General features: G+C 47.7%; 1 protein-coding gene across 2 annotated transcripts in view; it reads right to left on the bottom strand.

Annotated features, from left to right (window-relative positions):
- LOC138451714 (uncharacterized) overlaps positions 1-27,416 on the bottom strand; it is a 220,565-nt gene that overhangs the window by 154,004 nt on the left and 39,145 nt on the right. For both annotated transcript variants that reach the window (XM_069604924.1, XM_069604925.1), the window contains exons 4-5: positions 16,062-16,313; positions 3,141-3,197 (exon numbers count right to left, since the gene is read on the bottom strand). In XM_069604924.1, coding sequence (XP_069461025.1) covers positions 3,141-3,197; positions 16,062-16,313 — 309 coding nt within the window. The remainder of the gene's footprint in view (positions 1-3,140; positions 3,198-16,061; positions 16,314-27,416) is intronic.

The raw sequence follows: 27,416 nt of genomic DNA, 5'->3' as shown, positions 1-27,416 counted from the left end.
TCTGGTCAGACATCCAGACCAATCTAAATCAAGCTAAAATCACATACAAGCAATATGCCAATAAGCATTGCCGAAAAAGTCCACAATACCAGAAAGGCGACCGCGTATGGCTGTCCACTTGAGATATCCGAATACAGGGTCCTCGTAAACTGCAACATACCATAACTGATGTTATCAATCCAGTAGCCGTCCGGCTAGAGCTCCCAAGCCAATTAAAAATTCACCCGACATTTCACATTTCCTTGCTGAAGCCCGCTCGTCCCACTGTCCGCACCAGTAAACCTCCCCCATCTTGGTACAGGGCCACCCAGAGTACGAGGTGCAAGCTATTCTAAATTCCCAGTTACGTAAGGATGGCCAGGTGTACTACCTCATCGACTGGGTTGGATATGGCCGGGAAGATCGATCCTGGGAACCATGCCAGGAACTACAAAAAGCAGGCCACGTTGGGAATGGCACGGTTGCGCGCATGCGCGCCAAACAAAGCATGGGGCTTGTGCTCGAGAATTCATCCAGGCATGACATATCCTAAGCAGCTCCAGCCACAGGGATTTACAGGTGGGGCCATGCCCCACATGATCACTATCTGAGTCTCGCGGCCAGAAAAGATAAGTGCTGCAGTGCTTCTCAAGGCAGTGGGTATGCAGGGGGACACGTGCAGGGGGCCCAGTCCTGCCCAGAAAAGGCCCCAGCTCTCTATTGAGCTAAGTACTGCCCGCTGGCAGCCTCATGCCCCAGGCACTCCGCATGAACCCGCGCATCCAATCCAGCCCATAAAAGTTTAAATACATTAATTATTTATACACAAGGATATTTAAAGCATTCTTTAAAAAGCAGTAATTAGCTGTAACATTAATTCCAAGGTAGGATTTAATAAAAGAAAACTGAACAATAAGGCAGGTGAGTAGTTCATTCATATGGTACACATTTTCCAGCCCCCGGAGGTGATGCCATTTGAGGTCAGTATAGCATTTATATAGTATCACCTTTGCGATATTGAGTTGTTCAAGGAAGGAAAGGTTGGGTTAGATCAGAACAGACTGATAGGTTATAAGAACAGTTGTAGTCTCCCAAAGGGATGTAGGCAGTCAATTATCCCAGCATTAAAGTGTTCAACATTTACAACCTTTAAGGGAACAAGCACTGCCAAAGCCAATAGATTCAGAAGGAGGACTTTAGGGAGCCAGGACAGCCAAAGTCAATGGTCTAAGTTCTGATGCTCTTCTTCTTAGAAAATTGTTCTTAAATAGTCAGTGTTCAGAAAAGAAATCACAGCAACTCAAGGGGAGTCACCTTTAAAAAGCACAAGCTGTAAGTCCAATGCAGGTAAGTTGAGGTCAACTTAGGGGATAAATCGCACTCCCAAAGATAGGAAGCACCCCAAATGGCAAAAGGCTAAAATACCCCAACCCCCACAGGACCTTGTAAATGAAGAAAGTGTTCCAGCTGGTTGCCTTCACGATGCAATGCAGTAGATTCTTGTTCCTGGTCCTTGGTTGTGGTGACGAAAGGGAGGACGTCTGGCGGGCTCCTGCAGCAGCACTTGAGAGAGAGGGTCTCGACAGCAATGGATTTCCATCGATTCAGTGCCTCTTTGTGGTTTTGGTGCCTTTTTCTCACCGCCAATGAAGAACGAAAAGCTCCTTGATCCCTCGGTTCTGGACTCTGGAGTGGGGATGCTGGATGCCGATTTCTTGCTTCTGTGGGGTCCTCTGGATGCTCACGAAGATCTGGCCGGATTCGGACTTCTCGACGTACGACGGTTATTGGGCTTCTGCAGACTTGGAAAGTCACAGTAAGTCGGGGGTTGCACCAAAATAGAGTTTGTCTGCAGACTATTTATTTATTTATTATCATTTATATAGCACACAGCAGCCCTTAGGCATCGTTGGCCCCACCGGCTTAAGGGAGGAAGTCATCCTTTAACGTTCTTCTCTGTCAATTCGAAAACAGGGTCAGCACAGCTGCAGAACTTCACTGGGCACTTTGCAGCCCAGGAGGGTGCTGCTGGCGTCTTCTCTTGTCTTCGGCTTCGGATGTTGTCCTCCATTGCTTGACTCTGCTTCTAGTCCCAAAAAACTCCCTTTTTATGCAAGTTCCCATTCATTCACAGCCATAGGCTGTCTCAGGCACACCTAGAGACAAAGGACAGGGACGTTTTTGGGACCATCCCTCACTTGTTGCCTTTCCAGACACACTGGAGCCTGGGCAGACTTCAGGGCTGAATCCCGTCAAAGGCAAACTACTCAAAGGACTCCAACCTGATGCAAACAACAGAGTAAAAGCCTAGAAAAAACTAACTATCAAGAAATGGTGAAAAAAGAAGACAGGGCCATTTTGGGAAAATGGTCACCCTTTGGTGCCGCACTGCAGCTGAGGTATCAGCCTGCAGATACATGTCACTTGGTAGTAAAAAAGAAACCACCGCCATCAGCCATTCAAGTGAGTTAGTGTAACAAAATGTTACATGAGACATGCGTTAAAGGAATTACTATTTAACCCCCTCTCCCACTCCCCCCAGCACTCCACATAGGGTGGTGGGTGCTGGAACCATGAGGTAAAGATAAGTAAGACAGGGGTCCTCGTACTGTTCTTGGGAACAGTATTTCACCCAAGAAAATGTAGTTAAACATTAAGAGAAGTCCAACGGACTTCTCAGTGGCACTGACCAAAAGGTGCTGTGTTTCACAATGCAAAAGTAGATGCTTATGCAGTTTACCACACTCCATAAAACAGTAAGGACCAATGAAAATCATACTCAGGAAAACAAAAGAGTGAGCGAGAAAAAGGTCCCCCTCACCCAGGAGTAAAAAATAAAAAGCCCTGAGTCCAGCAAAAGAGCTGGTGGGTCTCTAAGGTTAAAGGGAATTTGCACAGAAATGACAATTCTTCCTAACAGACAGCCCAACATAGCAGTTAAGAAAGCTAAGCAGGTGGAGTGCTTGCTGTGGAGATCTGTAGGTTGGGGGGTTTGAATCCCAGCAAGGCCACTTCCACCCTTCATCCTTCCAAGGTCGATAAAGAAATACCAGCTTTGACTGGGTTATAATTAATGTCCATAAAAATGTTTTACGTTTAGCGCATTGGCGAAAAGCACAATATAAATACCAAGGTATTATATCAATGTAGGTTAAACTTACCAGGCTGAGATATCTGCCACTTTCCTTCAGTTCCAGAGTTGTTGATGCTCGTGCAACCTATGGAAGGAAAGAAATGTGCTGTTCAGTCTGGGAGTTAAAATGCCTTTTCTACCATAATTACATTTTGCCATGCATTTCTTTGTATAAATCCATGTCAAACCCCCTTCGGTTACTTCACTGGGCTCACTACATACTCCACATCTAGAAGAAAGAAAAGGTCCATTTATAACGAATCTCTCATACATTTTGGATTTAATAAAAGGGGGAAGGAAATGTCCTTTCGTTTCATCCCAATGTCTGAGTCTAGAGGAGAACCTGCTATAAAGAATTTGGTATTATTTAATTATTGTATAATGTTCGTCGACTGAACTATGCACAGGGCTTTTAATGTGCTGCAGTCATAGTCAACAATTTAAAGATAGAGCACAATCTTCAGCCAAATATGGCATAAGGATGGAGGGGCATTACCAGCTCCACCGTGGATATCACATACAGGAATTATAATTACCACCTGCTCTTGTGAATTTATCTCTGCTAGAGAAGTGTAGGCATGGTAAAAATGCAGTAATTCTAAAATACCCCATGTTAAAAATAAAAACCCTTTTTCATCTGTTTGTGTGATAGAGATGCGGATGGCAACAGGAACACGTGAGATTCACACAGCTAACGTCCCTGGGAGAAAAATACAGAGAATGGTCAGTAATGACAAACGTAATAAAGATCACAGGGTGTCGCTGCTGCCTTCATTTTCTTCCATGACCATGTGGCATAAGCCGATTCCGTCCTAAAAACCCCAACACTGTGGTGAAGCGGAACGTACAAAACACGCATTAACCGTGAAGGTTTATCATGTGAGAGATCGCTTGGTGGACTATTATTTTAACTGCCTTAAAGTAGTGCTTAATTTGTGGGGGTGGTTGCCAGGGATGTGCCCTGGCACTTATTTTTGAGACCCAGCACTTATTTTCTCAGACTGTCCGATTATGATGTAGTGTTTCTGAAACATTATTATTTTAAATCTCATTCTGTAGTTGTCACACAAAAAACAACAACGTGAACTGAGCACAGTCTCTTCATCATGGGCCGGATCATTGATATTCATTAATTTGATGACCCGGGTGTGCAGGACAGTGCTAGCTATCTATAGCAATGAGTGTGAAAGTGACAATGCTGGGTGATTGTGCTGGTCATGCCCACACACTGCTCCGGTGTTCCTGAAACACATTGGTGTTGCCCAGCTACTGTAATAACCAGTAACACTATCACAGCAGTGGGGGTTGACAACAAGAGGACAGTCACAAGCCAGCAGCATCCACAAAGGGGCAAAGCCAGGCAAAAGGCCATGGCCTAGAGGAGTGTCTGTCATTAGTGCCAACCTATACAAAAAGGTGTTGCTGCATTGTTTGGCAGGCAAGTCCATCAGTTCAGGAATGATCTTTCGAGCATTTGTCAATCAATTTACCACAGGAGGAAAGCAGGTATGCTTATTTTTTCTGTTGATAGATGGTCAACATGTTCCACTTGACACCTATAAATTCCGAGCAAAATGTTAACAATCATGAGATGTATAATGAAGCACTCAAACATTTGCCTTAAACTAGTATGTGATGTTATTTTATGTCTGTTGGTATCTGAAACTTGCACATGCTTTGGGTAGTGTAATCATAACTCAAAATATGCATTGGGAGTTGTAGCTTTAACCCTGAACATGCTGGCACTGTGGGACGCAGCTATGAGTGGTGTGGCAATAGTGGGCTCGTAGATGCCCACCCTGCCGATGTGTCCCAGGCATCCGATAAAATATTTGGGCCCTGGCACTTATTTTTTTGAAAACTAAGCACTGTCTATGGGACAGGCAGCATGTGTAAAGGACATGTTATATAGTGGGATTCATACCACACAACACTGACTTTTAGATGGGCTAATGGCACGGGCATTGCTACCTAGAATACTCCTCTACCACTGTACAGAACAACAATGAACCAGTTTCCCATCACCACATATTCAGAGTTTAAGCACATACAAGTTTCGTAGTCGGACACTGGTTGACTGCACTTTTCCAACATGCATTGCAGAAATGCAATTTATGTACGCATAGTGGTCGGATGAGCGAAATGGTCAGGTGAAAATCGTATAGAGAACAGTGTCCAAGATTGCACAATGTATGTAAATAAGGAGCTAGGAGCAGGGAGGTTTTCAGGGTCCAGACCATGCACATCGTTTTGCAAGGGGCCTAGTGGAAAGAGAAGCACCAGTTTCATGCCTGCTACACTGCAAAACTCCAGCTGCATATGGGGGATGGGACACCACTCTCTATGTGCACCCTTCACTTTGAGACAGATGGATTCACACAACTGCTGATGAACTGTAGTACTAGTTTAATGGGAATGAAGAAGTATGGGAGTGGTACCATGTCTATGTGAGAAGTTGTAGGAGGTAATGAGTATTTTGAGCCCATACAGTATGTCTTCTTGGGTGATTACCAATGGAACCCCTTCCAACCATTGCATGTGAATTGCCATTGAGAAAAACATTGTTCACGTTTGAAACACCTTTCAGTGTTGAGGTGAGATGGGGCATGGGATTGAAACGCATTTTGCCCCACCACATATCCTGATGTGCCCAAACACTGCACATTTTGCAACCTCTGTGGCAGAGTTGCCGGTTCACATTAAAGGGCCTAGCAACTCCCTGCAGCATCCACATCATGAGACTAGCATGTGCGACTAAGTACCTTGGATTACCTTGCAGGCTGATACTGAAGTGGTCGAAGGGGGCAGGGACTGCCCCCAAACTAGTGGTTGCTGGTCCCAGAGGAAGCATAAGGGATCCTCAGAACTGGTCCCTGGGTCCTTGGAACCAGTTTCACCTACAGAGCCCCATATTAACTTTTCACGTTGTGCCCGCGCCGAACTGGCCACATCGAATTTAAAGGATTCGAAGCTGGGTAATACTGCCCTTCCACCCCTCTGCATGTCTTTCCTTCCTTCTTGGCACAACCAGCAAACGCATTACATTTTACACTTAGAACTTGCACAATCTGGTCAAACGGACTGCCAAGAGGATGGATAGGTTTAACTCCTTTAGTCTTATCGTTAACCTTGGCATCCTATTCCACATCCAATAAATATAGCAAAAGGGGTGGTGATGTAAACAGTACTTTCAGTGGCATGAGCAATCAAGGTGGGTCTCTAACGAGGGGGCGTGGACTAAATGCTCAGTGTAGACTAAATAATGCTCGCCATGCTCTAAAGGGCGGTGTGGGGCGACGGGTTCAAAGGTGCCTTAGGTAATGGCAGCCTGCTTCAAACTATGTCAGCTCGTCCCTTTGGGGTGGGGGTTTGACATATTGGGAAATAATTGCACAGCCGGCTGAAATGCACAGATGCCCATTTCAAAATGATGTGCTGGAAAACCCTGGCTGCACATGTTTACAGTAAAATGGATTCATTACGTATAGTTTAAGGTTTTACAATGGAAAGGTGCAGCTGAACACAGTAACTCATGGGCAGGCATGTACTGCCGCGCCAAAACATCCGAGCGCCAAAACGTCCCGTTGCCGAACTGGCCGTGCCGAACTGGTCGCGGCAAATCGGCCTGCGCCGAACCGGGAAGGGAAGGGCTTGGTCTTCGTCAGAGACTGGTCATGCCGCCTCGCTTAACCTAGAACGCAAAGGCAGTGCAACAATTCCCTATGTGTGACTGAGAGCAGACTTTGGCCAGTATGAAGCCAGGGTCTGCTATAAATCACGCACACAGTCAAAAGCCATTGCCCTTTCTTTTTAACCACTGGAATTTGGTGGGTGGAGCACACATCTGCATAGGCAGCACCTGGAACATGAGTCAAGGGGCCCCAGGAGCGAGCTGAACCCCTGCCAAGGGAACCCAAGCAGTCTCATACTGTTCTCTCTATCTGCCTCAATTCCCACCATGGGGTTGACTTTGGGTGCCTGAATTACTTATACCTTTTATAGAAAGGGGTGGTCTTCAATGTATGGGAATGTATGCCGCCATGCCCTTTCATACTATCAAAGAAGTTGTTCTGTTTTTAAACGTTACGTGAAGTGAGATTTTCATGTAAGGTTTAAAAACAGAACATGGACGCTCTCTAAACATAAAAATAGGAGCATGCAAAGTTAATCGTATTCCGATTTTCTTAATGAAATGTGTTCCTTCCCCTCACGCTGCCCTCTTCTTCTTCTGCTGTTTGCCTCCAAAAATCACTTGCCTGCTGACTGGATGTGCCACTCGCTGCCCGGGGCGGGGCTTCTTGGCCAGTAGATGTGTCTACAGCAGCTGGCTGGCCTTGCGGCTCTACCCCTGCAGTGCATCTGTTTCTCTGCACTAGATGTCTGAATTCACAATTTTCGTGGCTCTAGCTCGGTGGTCTTCAAATTTGGGGGCTGTCACCATACAAGGTGTGGTGTCCAGGTGATTAGTGAGACTCACTAAAATAGGGGGAGGTGACTGCTCTTAACGGATGACGTAAGGAGTTTTATCATTTAGTGAGGTCCCACCAACAGTCATTTTATTGAGGGGTGGTCTCCATAAATACATTTGGGAAACCCCTGCTCTACATTATAAGCATGTGAAAGTTAGCGAATACTGCCACACGAGTGTAGCTTCGAAGTGCTTTAAATAACTGCTGTCATTATCTCAGAAAGATGGAAGTCTGAGACAATTCTGCAAATGATTCAAAAGTATGACTTACAGGTGTGGCATGGACCCCTGCAAGAAGCGCTAAATCCACTGAGCAATTTTACATAATCACCTTTGACGAGAAGCTCGGAAGGGTTTGCCCTGTCCACTTTCTGTAACACTAACAGATTCCTGCCAAAATAGTTCACTACAAAAGGAAATCCATAATGCATACAAGAGTGGAGGGGAGTGGGCTCGGGGTGTTCAGAAGCCAGGTAGAGTCAGGGGAGAGATTTGGCGAGAGTCACCAAAAGCAGCAAAGCGGCACTCCCGGCCAGACTGTGAATGCAAGTGACAAACGTACCCCAAGATTTATAGGTATGTATGTGCCCCTGCCATGTGCTATGTCAGTGGTGCAACGAACATTGGGCACATCAGGCTTAAGCCCTCTCCCTCGCCAACATGTTGGGCTATGACCTGGTTGACCTACATGGCTATGGCCGGAGAGAACAGGAAAAAGACAAACGGTGCATTGGACTGCACTGTTAACAAACAAAGTGCCAGCAACAAATAATGTAAAGCTCACCCACTGAAACACGCCGCCAACAACACATGGCCTACCGTCCTGCGTTCCCACAGGTGTCCCGATTAAAACGGTACCTCACATGTGTGGGTACACCTACCTGGGCGCCAAGGGGAAAGCACCCAACCCCAAGTCTTTTCAGACAGCTGAATTTCACGATTTTTCCAGACAGGCACACCATACAGATATGGGCCTCGGTGTCCAAGCCACCAAGGAAAACAGGGAACCCCATGCATTTCCGAAAAGAGGACACACGTGGGAACCCGCAGAGGTCTGGCTTGTGCCAATCGGCCCAGAATGTATTACCCAGAAACCCTGGCAAAGTCCGAAATGTGGCCAAAAAAAACAATTCCGCACATTTCACTCGGCTCACCCATGAAACACGCCGCCGTCAACACATGGCCTACCGTCCTGCATTCCCACAGGTGTCTCGATGAAAACGGTACCTCACATGTTTGGGTGCACCTACCTGGGCGCCAAGGGGAAAGCCAAAAACACCCCCAACCCCAAGTCTTTTCAGACAGCTGAATTTCATGATTTTTCCAGACGGGCATACCATACAGATATGGGCCTCGGATGTCCAAGCCACCAAGGAAAAGAGGGAACCCCATGCATATCCGAAAAGAGGACACCCGTGGAAATCCGCAGAGGTCTGACTTGCCCAAATTGGCCCAGAATTTATTACCCAGAAACCCTGGCAAAATCCGAAATGTAGCAAAAAAAACATTACCGTCCTGCGCCCCCCCCTTTCCTGTGCCCATACCCCATCCTATTTTATAGGATTCTCCAGCATTCCAACCCCCACCCTTTCTACACAAACACTGGGCAGAGGAGGAGGAGGAGGATTGAGAGAAAAGAGGCTAACACTTGCACATACCATTGGACATGTCCCGTTATAATGGTCAGGCGAAGTCAGGCACTTGACCTTAATCACATACATCTGCTACGCATTAGCCATCCACACACGGATAAAAGGCAGAACATGGCAAGACAATAAGCAAGGTGGAACACAAGAAGGAGCAGATCTTCCGGGGCGAAGGCAAACCCACTGGAGCAGGATGACCGATGAAGGGACCAGAGCGTGGGGTAGGGAAACCCTGAAGATCTCTGCAGGAGGTTGTTGCCTCTGGGAAACCGTGAAGGATGCATGGAGAAAGCCAAATCCCAGACAAGAAGAAGCCTGCGTTGTGTTTCAGGGACACCAGAGACCCTCTAGGGTCAACAGCAGAGTTGGGGAGGTGAGGCTAAGCCTGTGGTATCAACCTTGACTCGTGAATCAAAGCCGCAGAGAACAGAAAGGCATGCACACAACCAGTGAGTTAGCGAAAGACATGAAAGGCCAGTTTGTGTCACAGAAAGATTGAAGCTGCAACAGTGCATCTCTGAATTGAAGGTTGCACGCATGATGATGAGACGCGAAAGAAATCAAACCTGTAGTGAACTTTAAAGTCAGTGGTATGTGTGAAGCCGGTGATACAGAGTAGTGGAGTGGTCAGGGGAAAGGAAACCGGCCACTCAAAAGTGTCGGCAAAATCTTGTATGTTTGTTATAAAGCAACAAAGTGAACAAACTCTGAAATGCGCAATGATCAAGCTTAACCCAATGAAAGGGTAAGTTAAAAGGTGATTGCTTTAAGAGAAATATTTCTTTGAACTTTTCCGATTGTGTTATGGAACTACTAAGACCAAGAGACGATGGGGCAAAACCATAATGGAAAGCTGAAGTGAAAGTTGAATGGTGGTCCTGCGGAAGTCTATGGAAAAACCATCGCACATTGGAAACTCTTCCACATCAGTGAACTGTCCCAGCCCGACTGAGGGAGACCTGGTACTTGAAATAAGTTAGGGGAAGGGACCCTCCCTAACGAATCTGAATAAAGCTTGGCGAATAGAGCCCCTGAAAGTGCTGTGATTACGAGGTTTGAACCCGGCTCAGGTAGATCTATGTTGAATCCGGTACTTGTACTGAGAGGTCCAAGCCCCACTGAGGGAGACCTACGTGAATTTTTGTTGACCCATGAAAGAACTTTTGGTGAACTTAAGTGACTTTAACGTGGAAGGCCAAGCAGGACTCGACCCATGTTTTGAACTACCATTTATTTGATATCCTGAGCCAGAGTGCATGATCCTGTCTACGGGGGACGCCTTACTCCGTGCTGTCCAACATGGGGAGTAGAGCTGACTCAGCCATATTGATCCTTTTTGTTATAACACTGAAACACTGACTTTCCTTTGCATACACATACCCCACTTTATGTATAAGAGATAGGGCAGACATTACGTTTATTTAGTATGGGTCACTTTGATTTGACATAGACTAACTAGGACTGTGTTTTCTTCATTATTTGATGGTAGAGACTACTCCCATCATAGCTATAGGGCCAACTAGGGGTTTGTCCAAACCCAGAGAATATAATAAAGTTCTTGTGCCAGTGTCATACTTGTGATACCATGCCTCCCTTACAACCATTACCACATTTCCAGCATCAATTAAGCCATTGCCTATTTGGAGACTGCTTTGAAATAACACTGGCATGCCAACGTTTTATGCTACTGCTTGATCAAGCTGACTCAAAGAAATATCAGGATGATGGGTTTTGGGTGGGGAGGTGCAGGTAGAGGTTGGGAATGCCCATAATGATTAGCATGGCCATTGGCAGTCAATAACCAAACAACACCCGTAAGCGGTGCACGTCTCCTCACAGGGCATTTTCCCCCTAGCCGTACTCCAATGCAATAGCCTGGTGCCACCTAATAGCCAATAAAATGCACTTCACACTGCTGCAGTCACTGCCAAAGAAATATAATGTGCAAAGTGACTGTTATGTAAGAATTGGTGCAGTCCAACTGGTGAGGAATGCACAAGACATATCTGCTTGGTATTAGATAACCCACCATTTAATATATACCTGTACCACACACGTTGGTAGTGTGACTGAGCAGCCAGGCTTTTCTTAAGAGGAGTAATGTGAGCTGTAGAGCTGTACAACTGAAATCCGTAAGCACAAGTAGCCAAGTAATACTTACACACTTAAAGTTATATATAAATATTTATTTATAATATACACAAGGTTTAAATAAGCATTTTTTTAAATGTGTTATCTACTAGCAGCATTCAATCAAAGTTTGGATTCAGTTTGTAAAAGACAATAAAGGTTGGTAATTACTTTTCTTATGCTAACACATATTCCAGCACACTTCAGTAAAGGTCAGTATTGCACTTATTTTCAGTTACCAATTCAGTTATTGAGATGGAAAGGAGGGGAAGGTTAGAATAAGACTGAGAACATACTTTCACAGTTTGTAAAACAATGACAATCTCCTAAAGTGAGGCAAGTAAACTTTTATCCCAGCAATCATAGTATCCACAATTATAACCTATGAGAGTACAAGTAGTACCAAAGTCAGTAGGTTCAGACGAGTGCCTTAAGGGAGCTGGGACAGCCAAAGTCAAATGGACAAAGCAAATAGTTGTGATGCACTTCTTCTTAGATAAAGTCCTGACAAAGTTAATACGTTTAGAAGAAATCACAGTAACTCAAGTGAGCTTCTTTGTAGAGAGCACAAGCTGTTCAGGCCATTGCAGGAGAGTTGGTATCAACTCTAAAGTGGAACAAAAGCACTTTGCAAGATAGGAAGCACAATTTATGGCTAAAAGGTGAACACCCCAAGCTCCACAGTACCTGTGATTTGAAGAAATGTTTTCCAGCTGGATTCCTCCTTGCTACAGCTTGGCAGACCCTTGTTCCTGGACCTTGGTCATGGTGATGAAAGGAAGGACGTCTGGCGGGCTACTGCAGCAGTACTCGGGAGAGGGACTCAGCTACGGATTTCCTTTGTTTCAGTGACACTTCAGTGTTTTGGTACCTTTTTCTCTTCGTCAATGAAGAATTAAAATCTCTGGTTGGAACAAGCTTGCTCCCTCAGTCCTGGGTTCTGGTGAGGAAAATCTGGCTCAAGATTTCCTGTCTCTGTAGAGTCCTCGGGATGCCCACAAAGATTTGGCCGGATTCGGACTTTGCAAGACAATGCACTCATCAATGGTCGCAGGACCCCTGGAATTGGGCTTCTGCAGCTCTGGTGAGGCACAGCAAGTCGGAGTTACGCCAAAGGGAAGCTTGTTTGAGGCTAGTTGGTCCCAACAGCATATGGGAGGTAGTCGTCCCGTACGGGTCTTCCCAGTGGATATGAAAATGGGGTCAGCACAGCTGCAGGGCTTCACCGGGCACTTCGCGGTCCAGGAGTTTGCCGCTGGCTTCTTCGTATGTTCCTCTCCAGTGGTAGATTCAGCCTCTAGTCCCAAAACCTCGCTTTTTATGTGGTTTCCCATTCATTCACAGCCTATGCTGTCAATCACACAGCAGGGTGACTGTCCTTTTCGCACAGCCAGTCAGCCAAACAGGACTGGTTTCATTCAGGCACACCTTGAGACAAATGACAGGGAAGCTTCGGGATCCTCCCTCACTTCCTGCCTTTCCAGACACACTGGAGCCTGGGCAGGCTTCAGGGCTGAGCCCGCCAAATGGAAAACACATAAAGGGCGCAAACCAGTTTCAACTAGCAGAGTAACATCCAAGAAGAAACTAACAAACAGAACATTTGTGAAAAAATAAGACAGGGGCCATTTTGGGAAAATGGTCACCCATGGGTGCTGTACTGCAGCTGAGGGTTCAGCCTGGGGTAAAGAAAGCACAATGGTAGTAAAGTTAATCTGCTGCCACCAGCCATTTAAAGTAAGTAAAATGGAACATCCATTCTTGAAACACTTGTGTATAGGCATGTTATAAATGCCATATCAAATCACATCATATCATATCATAAGTTAGTGTAACAAAAAATGTTACATGAGAAGTGGGATAGGAATTACTAAGTAACCCCCCAGCACTCCACATAGGGTGGTGTGTGCTGGTCTGACACATGACAAAGTACGACAGGGATCATCTTTCTAGTCTTGGAAACGGTAATTCAGCCAAGAGAAATTATTGAAACATTCTATAAAGTCCAAGAGACTTTTCCAGTGGCACTGCACCTAAGGTGCTTTGTGTAACTATACAAAAAGCAGATGCCTATGGAGTTTGTCAGACTCCATAAAACAGTAAAACACAAACATCCCAGTCAGGAACACGACATGAGGGAATGAGAAAAAGGTCCCACTCACTCAGGAGGAAAAACTCTCAAGTCCTGAGTCCAGCAAAAGGGCTGGGGTCTCTATGAAGGGAATAGCACAGAAATTAAAATTCTCCCCATCAGTGACAACTATTGGTATATTTTTTATGTGCTTTATTTGTGGTTATTTATATAGTGTGAACCTGGCCCGGAAGGAGAACAGTTAACTTAGCACAACAAATGTGGGTCACACCTAGAGCTGTGCGTATTACAGATGCATTTTCAGGTGTTTATACAGACCTAGAGGCTACATTCGATCTGGCTAGGAAGGGGATGCAAACAATGCATAGTTTGCTACTAATGTAAAGATGTGCAATGTGCATCTGCACAAATCATGAACTGAATGAATTTACTTTGCAAAAGGTCTGCCACATATCAAGTCAATTGAGCGTTTGCCTTATAAAAATGCACATAAAGAGAGAGACTAGATGATGCCTGTCAAACCTCCTACCAGCAAGAACTCTACAAAGGTTTTTGCCGTTCCTGGATCAGCTTCTGCAGTGAATTCTAAAGAGGGTATTTATACATATGATGGAACATCCATTCTTCCATATATGATGAAGATGCTGAATGGAGATGACTAATCAGTCTACAGGGCATCTCCTCAATGTACTATAGAGTTGTGATAACTCATGATGGATCATTGATGCATGTCAAATATGTAAAAGAAGGAGATTGTTCATTCGGCTAACTGAAAATCCCATGTACAACATGGTGTAAAGTGGCTTATTATTCCTGGGTAGGGTCTTTAGAAATAGAATATGATGAATAGAGTTGAAAGTATGGTCGTATAAACCTCAATCTAGTCGATAACGTAGGGTAATGTACGTACGTTAGGAAAAAAGGTTTGGGGAAGGGTCATTATCCCACACGATAATCACTGCTACTGCAGTCTCTAAGGCTATTGCCACATAGGGCCTCATTACGACCCTGCCGGTCCGGAAAGAACCTTGGCGGTAAAACCGCTGCCACCGTTCTTTACGGACTGGCTGATTAAGAGTCCTGCAGGCAGCAGGTGTCACTTCCGCCAGGTATGACCTGGCACGATTTACACCACCCGCCTGCAGGCGGACATGGAAACACTGGCTCCGTCATAGCCAGACCAGTGTTTCCAGTGTCCCCATCCCCATGGAGTTCTACGGGACTCCATGGGAATGGGAACTTACCGAATTCCGCCTCCAGAATTCCCGGGTCACCGGGGTCGTAATGCCCCGGTAATCCCGGGAAGCACAGAGGCGGAATGGTGATACGGGTCCGGCGGTAACCTACCGGTTTTTCCGGCACGGTTACCGCCGGACTCGTAATGAGGCCCTAGTGTTGTTATCAGCAATATAAGCATTGAACTTGTGTTGATGAAATACTAATAGTTTACTTGTGAGTAAAGTAAACTGACTAAACATGTTAGTAAAATAAATTTAGTGGTAAAAGGTTACTGGTCTATACAGACGGTCTGATGGGATTTGGGTTGGTCTTTAAATACTCAGAGTTTGGAAGAGTTGTTAAAGCCATTTGTGTGTTTTGTACTGTTTTTTTACTATTGTATGTGATTATATGTATGTGAAATCAGTGATTTGTACTGTTTTTATATCTACCATGTTTGGTTGTGTTGGGTTATATGCATGCAAAATATTTTTATGAGTTTTATATCTTTGTGTAAAACTTTATTAAAATAATGTTTTGATACTGTGGACAAGCATCACGTACTTGATCTATTTTTTCAAGACTAGAGGTACAGGGAGGGTTTGTTTGGCATCAGACCATCTGTATAGATCAGTAATTTTGAAATCATTGAAACTGTCTCCTTTATATATAAACAGTTGTGGTCACCCCCTGACCATGTGAGAGAGGGAGTATTCGAAAGGGGTACTGCTTGCCTTTAGTAAGGTGGGTGGTAAACGGTTAGGCATTTTAATTGTAAGCTTCGTTGATCTTAAAACATTAGCATGCACTTGGGATAGTGTAAGAGAGCAGTTTCCATATAGGAAAGTGAAAGCATGATCCCATGTTTTAGCTTTCACTTTGGTGGATTACAACGGATGTTGCTTGTCAAGTTGAAGCTGCAGTGAAAAAATATTGTGGTAGTGTCTAGTGAATTCAGATCATGGACTAGCCCTTTAGCAATCTGCTGTTGGGTAGTACCGTGTGGGTCGAGGGAAAAGCATGGACTGATTTAACGGCAGTGTGTTTTCCAAAGTTACGGGGCATGCTGACCATCCACTCTGAAGAGCATCGGACTGGTAAGGCTTGTGTTTGACCCTCGGGTTTGTGTAGCTGGCATTGGCCAAGTTGGTCTTTCTGTGAATTGTGATGGCTCCACCCTGCAATCTTTTTCAAATCAGGTAAACAGTCAGTCAGCCAATTTATATGCCAGTGGTGAGGGGTAGGAAGGAAGAAAGGCATAAGGCATGGCCCTTCTTCAGCTTTCTGAAGAGGGAGCACCACCTCTGCAGATGTTTTGCTAACAGTGGGAGCAGACAATACAGCAATACAGAACAGTTTCAATCTTGCACATATAAAGCCAGAAACAACGCGTACCTTCTCTTCCGAGATGCATGTCCAAGGTACCGTCCTTCCCATACTCTCCGGAGTAGCTTCCAAAATCTTCAGGTGAATACAGGACTTTTGTTGCATCATCGCTGACAGAACATAGTTCCATATTTGAGCAGTTTGTCTTCTGTGGACAAGGGGGAACGTTCTTCACAGAGCAAGTGAAATCCAATGGTATATTCCGGAGGGTGATCGGATCTTTAGATGTGATGGTGAATATCTGTTCACATGTTTGGTGACCTGCAGACACACAACAAAGTAGGTCACCTAAACAAGATTACTCGACTTTTTTACATAAAATTGAATGACAATTGTGAAGTCACACTTTCATTTACGTCCCGATTAGCTGTTTATGAAAAGCCGTACTTGGAACCAAAGTCAGACATTTTGGCTATAGTCCATTACGTTTGGTTTTTTCTTCTTTCTGTTCAGATAGTTTTTGAAGCTTACAATACACGTGTTGCCATGGTTTGTATGGGTTAGGTCTTTGAACTTACGGTCAGCTCTCAGTTACACAGTTTTCTAAATGTCTCATAGCCCTACCTCAGTTCTGTGTTTTTCTTTGAAAGTGACAAACTTTTTTTTTTAAGGGTTCCTCTCCTTGTTTTAAATACCCCAGCACAGCCTCCGCTGCAGTTCCAATTATCGACATATTATCTGGTGTGCTCCGCATGGGATGTCTCTCATCTTAATGTGTCTCACTTGAACAATGACATGCTATTTACCCATTTAATCATCATGGTGTGCAGCCTCTCTATACTGCCCTCGTTTTTAATCCGCTGCCTACAAATGTAATGACAAGTTTTTTGTCCGTATTTTTATATTAAGCGTGCTCTAAGTGCACTGGTACACTGCTTAACTATGCTAGCCCTGTTATAATTTCAACCTTCAGGTTGAGTGGACAGGCACTTCGACCCAATTATAAGGCCTTTTGAGGAATGTTCCAACTGCTCTGTTTAACTGACCAGAAGGTTCCAGCATCAGAAGAACCGCAGTAGAAGGGCACACAAAGGAGCAAGGCAGGTCTGAGACTGCAGTGAGGGAGCAAAACCCAAAACCTAGAAAGAGAGATTATCAACAAAAATCAGGAGAGCAACTGATAAAAAAGAAGTCTGGCAAATAAGAAGCAGGGTGTGTTACGAAAGGGGAACAGGACAGTTTGCAAGTTATGCATAATAAACCTGTGAATGCAACCAACTCGGGTGTTGGCACAAAGGCGCAGAGTGGTTCAGGGCGGGTATGGGGGATTTACCAAAGCATGACAATCAAATTCGGCCTGACAAACAGGGCATGCTACAGACGTCAAACTGATAGTAGGCTACTGAGACCGATTTCAGGATCAAAGTGCGACAGTTTAAGGACTTGTTGCACAGTGTAGCTGCCAGTTTTGCCAGATGCCACTGACCCGGAGCACTTTAAAATGGATCCAAAGTATGGTTCTTCATCTCCTACTCAGTTTAGCTTGAGAACTGAGATTTGTGATAGTGGGACACTCAGGGGGTAATTCATAGAATTCAGCGCACAAGTGGCGCACGCGGCTGTCGCACAGTGTGCGCGTGCGAATCCCTGCGCCAGCCGCGTGCGCCAAAACCCATTTCCGCGCACAGCGTATTCATGGATTCCAGCCACCAAAACCAGCCGTGGCGCACAGTGGCGCAGCGACCCTGCAGCAGCGCCAGTTACGCCCCCAAGAACGCCTCTCGCGCAGGGAAAAGCCATCCAAATCCCCAATCCAGCGCAAAGGGCTGCGCTAACCCTGTACCAGCACGGCAAGCGGGCTACGTGTATCACTCGGGTGCGCGTGAAGTACCTCACGTGATTGGCCCCGTGCGAGCAGGGTACGCGTATTACAGGGGTGCGCGGGAAGTTCCACACGCGATCCCAGCAGGGTACGTGCATTTCAGGGGTGCGCGGGAAGTACCACACGCGATTTCAGCAGGGTACGTGTATTGCAGGGGTGCGCGGGAAGTACCACACGCGATTGGCCTGGGTACGCGTATTTCAGGGGTGCGCAGGAAGTTCCACACGCGATCCCAGCAGGGTACGTGTATTCTGGGGTGCGGGGGAAGTTTCACACGCGACATCATCAGGGTACGTGTATTTCAGGGGTGCGCGGGAAGTACCACACGCGATTGGCCTGGGTACGTGTATTTCAGGGGTGCGTGGGAAGTACCACACGCGATTGGCCTGGGTACGCGTATTTCAGGGGTGCGCGGGAAGTTCCACACGCGATCCCAGCAGGGTACGTGTATTCCGGGGTGCGGGGGAAGTTTCACACGCGACATCATCAGGGTACGTGTATTTCAGGGGTGCGCGGGAAGTACCACACGCGATTGGCCTGGGTACGTGTATTTCAGGGGTGCGCGGGAAGTACCACACGCGATTGGCCTGGGTACGCGTATTTCAGGGGTGCGCGGGAAGTTCCACACGCGATCCCAGCAGGGTACGTGTATTCTGGGGTGCGGGGGAAGTTTCACACGCAACATCATCAGGGTACGTGTATTTCAGGGGTGCGCGGGAAGTACCACACGCGATTCCAGCAGGGTACGTGTATTTCGGGGTGCGCGGGAAGTTTCACACGCGATTTCAGCAGGGTACGTGTGTTTCAGGGGTGTGCGGGAAGTTCCACACGCGATTTCAGCAGGGTACGTGTATTTCGGGATGCGCGGGAAGTTTCACACGCAATTTCAGCAGGGTACGTGTATTACAGGGGTGCGCGGGAAGTTCCACACGCGATTCAATCAGGGTACGTGTATTCCGGGGTGCGGGTGAAGTTTCACACGCGATTTCAGCAGGGTACGTGTATTACAGGGGTGCGCGGGAAGTTCCACACGCAATTCCATCAGGGTACGTGTATTACAGGGGTGCGCGGGAAGTTCCACACGCGATATCAGCAGGGTACGTGTATTCTGGGGTGCGGGGGAAGTTTCACACGTGAATTGCACGTGTGGGTCCTCCCAGGTGTTCCCTCTACACCCTCCACGGCCCCTGCAGGTGGCTCACACCACAGGGGCCTACCCTGCACGTGTCCTGCAGGCACCCCATCCACCATGGCCATGACCCCCAGCCAACACACATGTCAACTTGCAGTACTGCCCACCAACGCATGTCCCCCTGCACCCCCAGTCACCAGGGGCACCCACCACCAGGCCCCCACCCATGTCTCCCAGCACCCCCACCCACCAGCACTGTGGGGCACCCGCCACCAGGCCCCCACCCACGTCTCCCACCACCCCCACCCCCCAGCAGTGCAGGGGCACCCACCACCAGGCCCCCACACATGTCTCCCAGCACCCCCACCCCCCAGCACTGTGGGGCACCTGCCAGCAGGCCCCCACCCATGTCCAACTCATGTTCCCCACCACCCCCACACCCCAGCACTGTGGGGCACCTGCCAGCAGGCCCCCACCCATGTCCAACTCATGTTCCCCACCACCCCCACCCCCCAGCACTGTGGGGCACCTGCCAGAAGGCCCCCACCCATGTCCAACTCATGTTCCCCACCACCCGCACCCCCCAGCACTGTGGGGCACCTGCCAGCAGGCCCCCACCCATGTCTAACTCATGTTCCCCACCACCCCCAGCCCCCAGCACTGTGGGGCACCTGCCAGCAGGCCCCCACCCATGTCTCACACCACCCCCACCCCCCAGCCACCAGGGGCAGCCTCCACCAGGCCCTCGCCCATGTCCCATCCATGCCCCCCTGCACCTGGGTCCCAACAATCCCCAATCATGTCCGTAATGGCCATCCTCCCCTGCCAAAAGGCCCAACCAACTATCACACCCACCCACATATCAAAGGCAATAACATGTTACACCCCCAACTTAAATAATGCAAATGAACACATGTCTGTCACACACAATGGCTGCAAGTGAATGTCAAAACACCCAACATGACATGCCTGAAAGCAATGAGATGATACGACACATTGAAGAATGAAAAAAAAAATGTATTGAACAGCAAGTAGAATGGAAATGAAATAAGAAAAACCACAAAGCAAATCAAACAAAACAAGATGAATGTCCAAGAAAATAATCCAAAAATTTAAAAAAAGCCAATGAAGAACTATTAACAAGATCATCCCGGGTCTATGAGCCCAACCAAATGAAACCTAACTATGACTACCAACTAAAAACTGAACTATATACAAAAATGTGGTGCATTGTCCAATCGCAACCAAAAAAAAAACAAAAAATCAAAGGAAACCTAACACTAACTATACAACTATATACAAAGGCAGCGGGCTAGTCCGACGGCTCACTGGTTGTTGTCATGGGCCAGGGCATCATCGAACTCCTGGTCAATGGCTTGGAGGCGGGCATGTTCCCTGGCCCCGAGGTCCCGCAGGGATAATGCAGTGTCCAGCTCCAACTCCCTGCGAAGACCCTCGAGGCACTCAGCCCGCCTCAGCGCCCTCCGCATGGAGTCCTCCGCCCTGATCATTGTGAGCCGTTCCTCCTCTGCCCGCTGCCGCTCCGCACCTATCCGCTGGCACAACCGCTCCCACAGGGAAGCCACTCCCATTCCAGGGTTCTCCTGCCCCCTGGCCGATGCCTGCACCCCTGATGTTGATGGCCCCGAGCCATGATGCCTCCCACGTTGAGCCTGCTGCTGCCTCCGACGCAACTGCCTGTGCCAGCACGACGGCATCCAGGCTGATGGAAACCACCGACGCCGTCGTGCACGTGCCCTGCCCGATGATGCCGTCACATCCTCCATCTGCTGGGGTCCAGTTGCTGTGTTGTCCACCCCTGCTGGACCTCTGACTCCCGACTGTGGCAGGGATGGGATCCCTACCGAGCTGGCTGCATTGGTCAGGGCAGGTCCACAGGGGGCCCTGGTAGCATCTGGGCCGGAAGACGGCAAGGAGAACGACTGGCGTATAGTCTCCACAGAGGAGGAGAGGGCCGCCAGATTGGCCGACACATGCAGGAAACCCCCGAACATGGCCGATCCCAATTGGGCCACGTCGGCACGGTGCTCTTCGTGATGACGTGCGTGCTCCTCCTGGGAAGCACGCACGGCATCACGAATCACAGCCGTGCGCATCGCGACCCCAATCAGGACCTTCTCCACACGGCCAGGGGTCCCCTCGTTCGCAGGTGGAGGGGAGTCAGATGACATGGACATCCCCTCTACCTGCAGACGGGCCTGGGATGGGGCATCCCTGCTGGTGCAAGGTGGTGCATCCACAAGTTCAGGGACAGCGACATGCACAGGCCCCTCCACAGTGACCTGTGCTGCCTCCTGCCCCTGCCCCTGGACTGCACCACTTGCACCAGCAGGGATGCCCCCACCAGGCCCCATGTGCGCCTCAGTGGCGGCCTCCTCCTCCTCTGTGGAAACCACCAACCTGGATGGCTCCTCACCGTCTACCGCCGTAGCAGGCCCCTGTGGGGGCTCACCCACCCCTTCCGCTGCAGCCGTGGGGGCATCCCTGCCGCCTTGCTCCACAGCGCCGTCTCCGCCCTCTCCTTCACTAGCCGCTGCGTAGAGGGAGACATAGAACACAAGCATCAGGGTACTGTACAATGGTCCCCTAGACAGGAAGCAATAGCAGATGAGTGCCACTGTCAAAGTACACTTCCATCATGTCACACCACAACACATGTGTCAGTCCAGGCAAAACACACACAGTGACAGTCATGGTGCGTGCCATGGACATTTCAATACATGTCCAATGGACTCTCGAATCATACAATGTAATGGGACTCACATGCATCATGGGTCATGCCTATCACATGCACACACTTCACCTCAGTCACATCCATCTGGCCCCGTACACCCCAATCACAGTGCATACAAGGATGACTAGGCTGCATCAGTGAATCTGTAAATTGTCACAGACATGTGTCATGCATCCATGGCACTCACAAGTCACAGACACGCAGGTCAGGCACACAGACATGGATACCACATATGTACCTGGCATCAGCACCCATCCCTCGCCCCCACCCATGTCCAGGAACAGAGACTGCCATGTTCTCATGTGTGCAATCTGCACAGGGCTCCCCATGTCGCATTTAAACACATGCAACAACCGTGCGGTTCACACATTACTGGTCGCACATGCATTACCATGATGTCCCTGCACACATACATGCGTACATGGCCTATGTCACACATGCAGGCAAGTATCAGACAACCAGCACACTGCAACATGCCCTGTCTCACACAGCAATGCTTGGCCACTTACCGCTCAACTCCAGACGGGTCTCCCTCTCAAGGACCTGGGCGTGGAGCGCTGGGTGTACGTGTTCCAGGACCCTCAACTGGATGGAACTCATGCGGCCCCGGCCCCCCTCCACGAGGTGCCGGGCCTTCATGAGGGTCCTGGACCTCAAGTCCTCCCAGCGCTTCTTGACCTTCTGGATGGTGCGGGTTGCCACCCCCTCCGCGTTGATGGCAACCACACAGTCGGCCCAGATCCTCTCCCGTCCTTCCTTGTTGGCGCGGGACGATCCGAAGAGGGCATCATACTGCCCCAGGACTTGCTCCACCAGGACACCAACTTCAGTGGCAGTGAAGCTGGTGCCCCTCTGCCCCTCAGGCCGGGGGTTGCCACTGGTGTCAGATGTTGATGTGCCCGATATGGCAACCCCAGGGGCAGGAGTGGGTGGGCAACTGGGTCCTGGGGCTGGACTGTGGAGCGATGTTATTCGAGTCGGGAGTCTTCTGTTCCAGCAGGGGTGGACACAGCAACTGGACCCCTGCAGATGGCTGATGTGCAGGCACCAAATGGCAGGGCACGGTGGCAGCAGGCAGGCAGGCAGCAGCAGATGGCACATGGGAGGCTGCTCGGGGCACTGGGGGGCAGTGATTCGGCCTTCTGGGCAGGAGCGTGGTCTTCCGTGTGTTTTCGCGTGGCCAGCTTGATACGGAGTGATTTGGCACGTGAAAATCCTGCACGTCAGCGTGTAATTCGAGGAAAGGCCCTTAGCGCGTAAGCGCGTCAGCACGTGTACAAGATTTCATTGGACCAAAAGCCCTTACAGCGTAAGCGCGTCTGTGACGTTTCGCGCACGGGCGTTGCCCTGCAGGGCTTGGAGATCCCGCGTGCCTTTACACTGCTCTGTACGTGCTTTTCGTGCGGTGCGTGTGTTTTCCATCCGTTGGGGTTCACACGCTATTACTTCACAGCGGGTGTTGGCTACGCCTTCTTCTACACGCAAAGCAGACGGTGAGTGGTACCCCGCTCCCCCCCAGGCCCGATCGCGTGAAAAAGTTCACGCGAACCCCTGAAATACACGTAGCTCGCTCCCCCAGGCCCGATCGCGTGAAAAAGTTCACGCGAACCCCTGAAATACACGTGGCCCGCTCCCCCGGGCCCGATCGCGTGGAAAACTTCACGCAAACCCCTGAAATACACGTAGCCCGCTCCCCCAGGCCCGATCGCGTGAAAAAGTTCACTCGAACCCCTGAAATACACGTAGCCCGCTCCCCCAGGCCCGATCGCGTGAAAAAGTTCACGCGAACCCCTGAAATACACGTGGCCCGCTCCCCCAGGCCCGATCGCGTGAAAAACTTCACGCAAACCCCTGAAATACACGTAGCCCGCTCAATTGCGTGTGTAACTTCCCGCGCGCCACTTTTTTGATGCGCTGGGACTCTACCGCCTGCCTTCGTGTGGCGGACGTGTTTCAGCTTGTGCGTGGCTTTGGCTGTGCGTGGCTTTGCCCTATTCGATTCCATGAATACGTGTGGTTCGAGTGCGTGTGGGCGTTCCGTCTGCTTCCCTGCAGTACATCCCCAGTTAGCCCTTATTTTCGTGCGTTGTTCCCCATTCCGCGCGTTACGCCCCGTGTCCCGCCCACTTTCTGGTGTATGCGCTGAGGTTGTGCGCTTTCACTGTGCGCGTCGCGCATGCCTTTCGGGATGTTGCAGTGACTTGTGCGCCATGCACGGGTTTGGCGCACATCCCGCGGTGAACACGCGCAGGGACTTACATGAATCGCACATGTGCGCGTGCGCCTGTTTTTTTCCGCTTGCGCCTGCTTGCGCATGCTTGCGCATGCTTGCGCGAAGATTTTCGGCGCACGTTTGTTCCATGAATCGGCCCCTCAGTGTCTGGAAATTGTTTTTGCCCAAAGGATCAGAGACCTTCTGCAGGGAAGATCAGAGACCTTCTGCAGGGAAGACCAGAGACCTTCTGCAGGGAAGATCAGAGACCTTCTGCAGGGAAGATCAGAGACCTTCTGCAGGGAAGTCGTTAAGTGGAGCAGTGCAATAGATAAAGGGTGGGAGGGAAACATCAGGTCCATGACCAAACAGAAGAAGCAAATCAATAAGAGAAATGCAGAGTCCGTCAATCAGAAGGCTTGGGTACTCAAGAAGGACACAACACTAGATTAGTGATTACATTGCATGAGATTAAAGGCACTATTTCTGTAGGGCAAGTAACGGGTGCTTTATGGAGGGCAGTCAATACAGCATACACAAGAACTGTTGATAACTGGCATTTACAGAGTTCTGTGATCTGGCTTACCACACACATTGTAAAGATATTTCAGTGAATGAAGTAAACATGAGTTTAACAAGATCTAGCAAACAACTATACAGCAGTGGAGTTACAAGTATACATGTGCACCATGCAGCAAGCAATTCTGATAAAAGCTACGACTACACGTCTGCCTTATGGTTACGTCATCTGTGTTAAGTACAGGTGATTAGAGCAGATTCTACCAGGGGATAGGGCACTGTCCATGAAGGCACTCAATGACAATTTTACCCTACCCATTATCCAATGAATTAGGTGTCTCAAATAACATCCCCGGGGGGATTGGGGAAAGATAGGCTGGGAGGAGAAGGGGAAGGGGGTGGGGAGGTGTCAGGTGATTTGTGGTACACAGAGACAACTTAAAATTTGGGGGCGGGGGGGTTAAATGCATTCCTGTAAAACAAGATCATTATTATTTACATCAGATCTCAGTATCAGCTCAGAAAAATAAGCTGCACTCAGAAGTGGGAAGATTGAGGCTAATTTCACAGAAAAATGAATATTAAGAGGTTGATTCTCAAAGATTTGCACAAGAGCAAATGAGGAGACTGAAAGAGTATCTCCTGTTTCATCAGCTATCTTGTACCTGACTCCCAAACCCTAAAACTGGAACAAATCTGAAGATGCCCTTGAGCAGATCTGTGTAAATCACATTTGCACAGGAGCATCTCAAAGATGCTTCTGGCATATCCAGTTTTAGGCTTTGAGAATGAGGCAGGAAGCACTATGTGCAAGCCTGAGATGCTCACAGGCATTCATTTTTTTTCTCTGCAAATGTTTGAAAATCAGAGCCTAAACGCTTCGCTTACTTTAGAAAGCGGAATTGGGTATTATGTGGACACAAGTCCAACTAGGCTATATAATTCACTTTATTGGGAAAAACTTGTGTAATTGTTCATTTTCACTTTCTTTCAAACACAGTTCACCTTCTGAAGAGTCTCTTAAAGCTGCACAAGTGCACTCTGGTTGTAGATGGTGATCCTGGCATAGGTCCTAGGTTCTCTTTTGATTTGACAATGACTTTGTACAGTTGAACTGCAAGACACACATCTTCATATTTTTATTTCTCAGCCAGAACTCAAATTCTTGATATTTGTAGCCGGGCTGGAATTGTTAATATAGAAAGCTCACTTTTATTATCTTCTCCGCTTCAATGGCCGTCATCAGGATCATGGCTGCTATGTTCAATAACCTTTGGGTACAGGGGATACAGAACAATACTCATTCTGTCTCCTTGTGATCATTTTGAACTTTCCTCATCTTTTAGGTTTCCTCATCTTAATCCTCTTGCTCGTTCTCCTTCTACCTTCTTGTATCGTGACTTACGTGACTTGGATTCTTCTGTTCTGATTACTTCCATATCTTCACAGTTATCTGATAATGTGCACTCTCTCCCAATATTGATGAATTTCTTACTAATCTCTACTCTGCTCTCACCAGATGGATACCATTTCCCCTCTTACAAAATTGAAATCTAAGGTTAAGTCTCTTCGCCATTGGCTTTCCCCTTTTCTAAGTTTCAGTTTCGTAGAGTTGAGTGATGTTGGCAAAGAAATAAATGTAATTATAACTACCAGCTATTCTCTTCACTGCTCCCCTCGTATTCATCCTCTCATAAACAGGCTTAGGCCAACTACTTTCAAACATTAATTCAATCTCAGGTGAACTCCTTTAAACTACTTTTTTCCTCTCTTCAAGATTCTTCCTCCTTCCCCCGTTGATCCTCTTCTAACCTTTCCCCTGAAGGCTTTGCTAATTTCTTTCTAAGATCGAAAACCTTAGATCCTCACTAAACAATGCTTCTTATAGAGATTGCCCCTCTGGTGATCTCCGTTTTGGGTGATTCATTTTTGCCGATCTCTGAGGAGAAGTGACCTCTGAACACTTGGGCTCACTCAACAGTAGCCTTTTGGACCCTCTTTCTGCCTCTCTAGTCAAGTACACCTATCCTCATCTTGCTCCTATTTTTACTATTTTGTTTAATCGTTTGTTATCTTCAGGTTCTTTTCCTTCTGCATTTAAGGTAGCAACTAATGCTCCACTTCTTAAAAAGCTTTTTCTTGACCCTTCTTATCATTCTAATTTTCATTGAATTTCCCTTCTTCCCTATATTTTGGAATGATTAGTTTATGTTCAACTCTCTCCCTATCTCAGTTCTAACAATCTGATCCCTCCTCACCAATCCATTTTGCTAGCGGGTTTCTCTACCAAAAGCACACCTCTTTCTGTATCAAATACTATTCTTCCCACCCTGCATTTTAAAGTTCCTTCCATCTTGATTTTGCCCGGCAGATATGGTTGATCCTTCCACTCTTTCTTCAGTGGATTTTTCTGGTACTGACATTAAATGGTTTTCTCCCCATCTTTCTAATCATTCCTTCACAATTTCCTGGATGGGATCAACTTCCTGCAACTTTCCTCTTTATTATGGTGCCTTACAGGGTTCCACAGGGGTCAGTCTTTGGTCCTGCATTATTCAATCTTTATACTTCTTCACTTGCTTCTTTAATTTCAGATTTTGGCTTTGAGGTCCATCTTTATGCTGACGATACACAGACTGTATTGCCATTCCCTTCTTTCAGTGACTATGTTCACAATTGTCTTTCTGCTGTTAAATCCTGGACATCTTCTCACTTTGTCTTAATCCCAAAAAATTTAAATCTTATTCTTTCCTGCCTCATCTAGGATTTCCTCTCCCTTTTTCCTTTCGTCCACTTCATTTTCCTATTTTGCTTCAAGCACGTAATCTAGGTGTCATATTTGCCCCTTCTCTTTGTTTCAATGGCAAATTGCAACTGTTGCTTTATTCTACTGTTATTATCTTTTCAAAATCAGTAAAATTCAT

This window comes from Ambystoma mexicanum, chromosome 1p, assembly GCF_040938575.1.
Source record: "Ambystoma mexicanum isolate Mex_15411 chromosome 1p, UKY_AmexF1_1, whole genome shotgun sequence".
Lineage (NCBI taxonomy): Eukaryota > Metazoa > Chordata > Amphibia > Caudata > Ambystomatidae > Ambystoma > Ambystoma mexicanum.
Note: the sequence above shows the minus strand (reverse complement) of the source record. Positions and strands in the feature narration are given on the sequence as shown.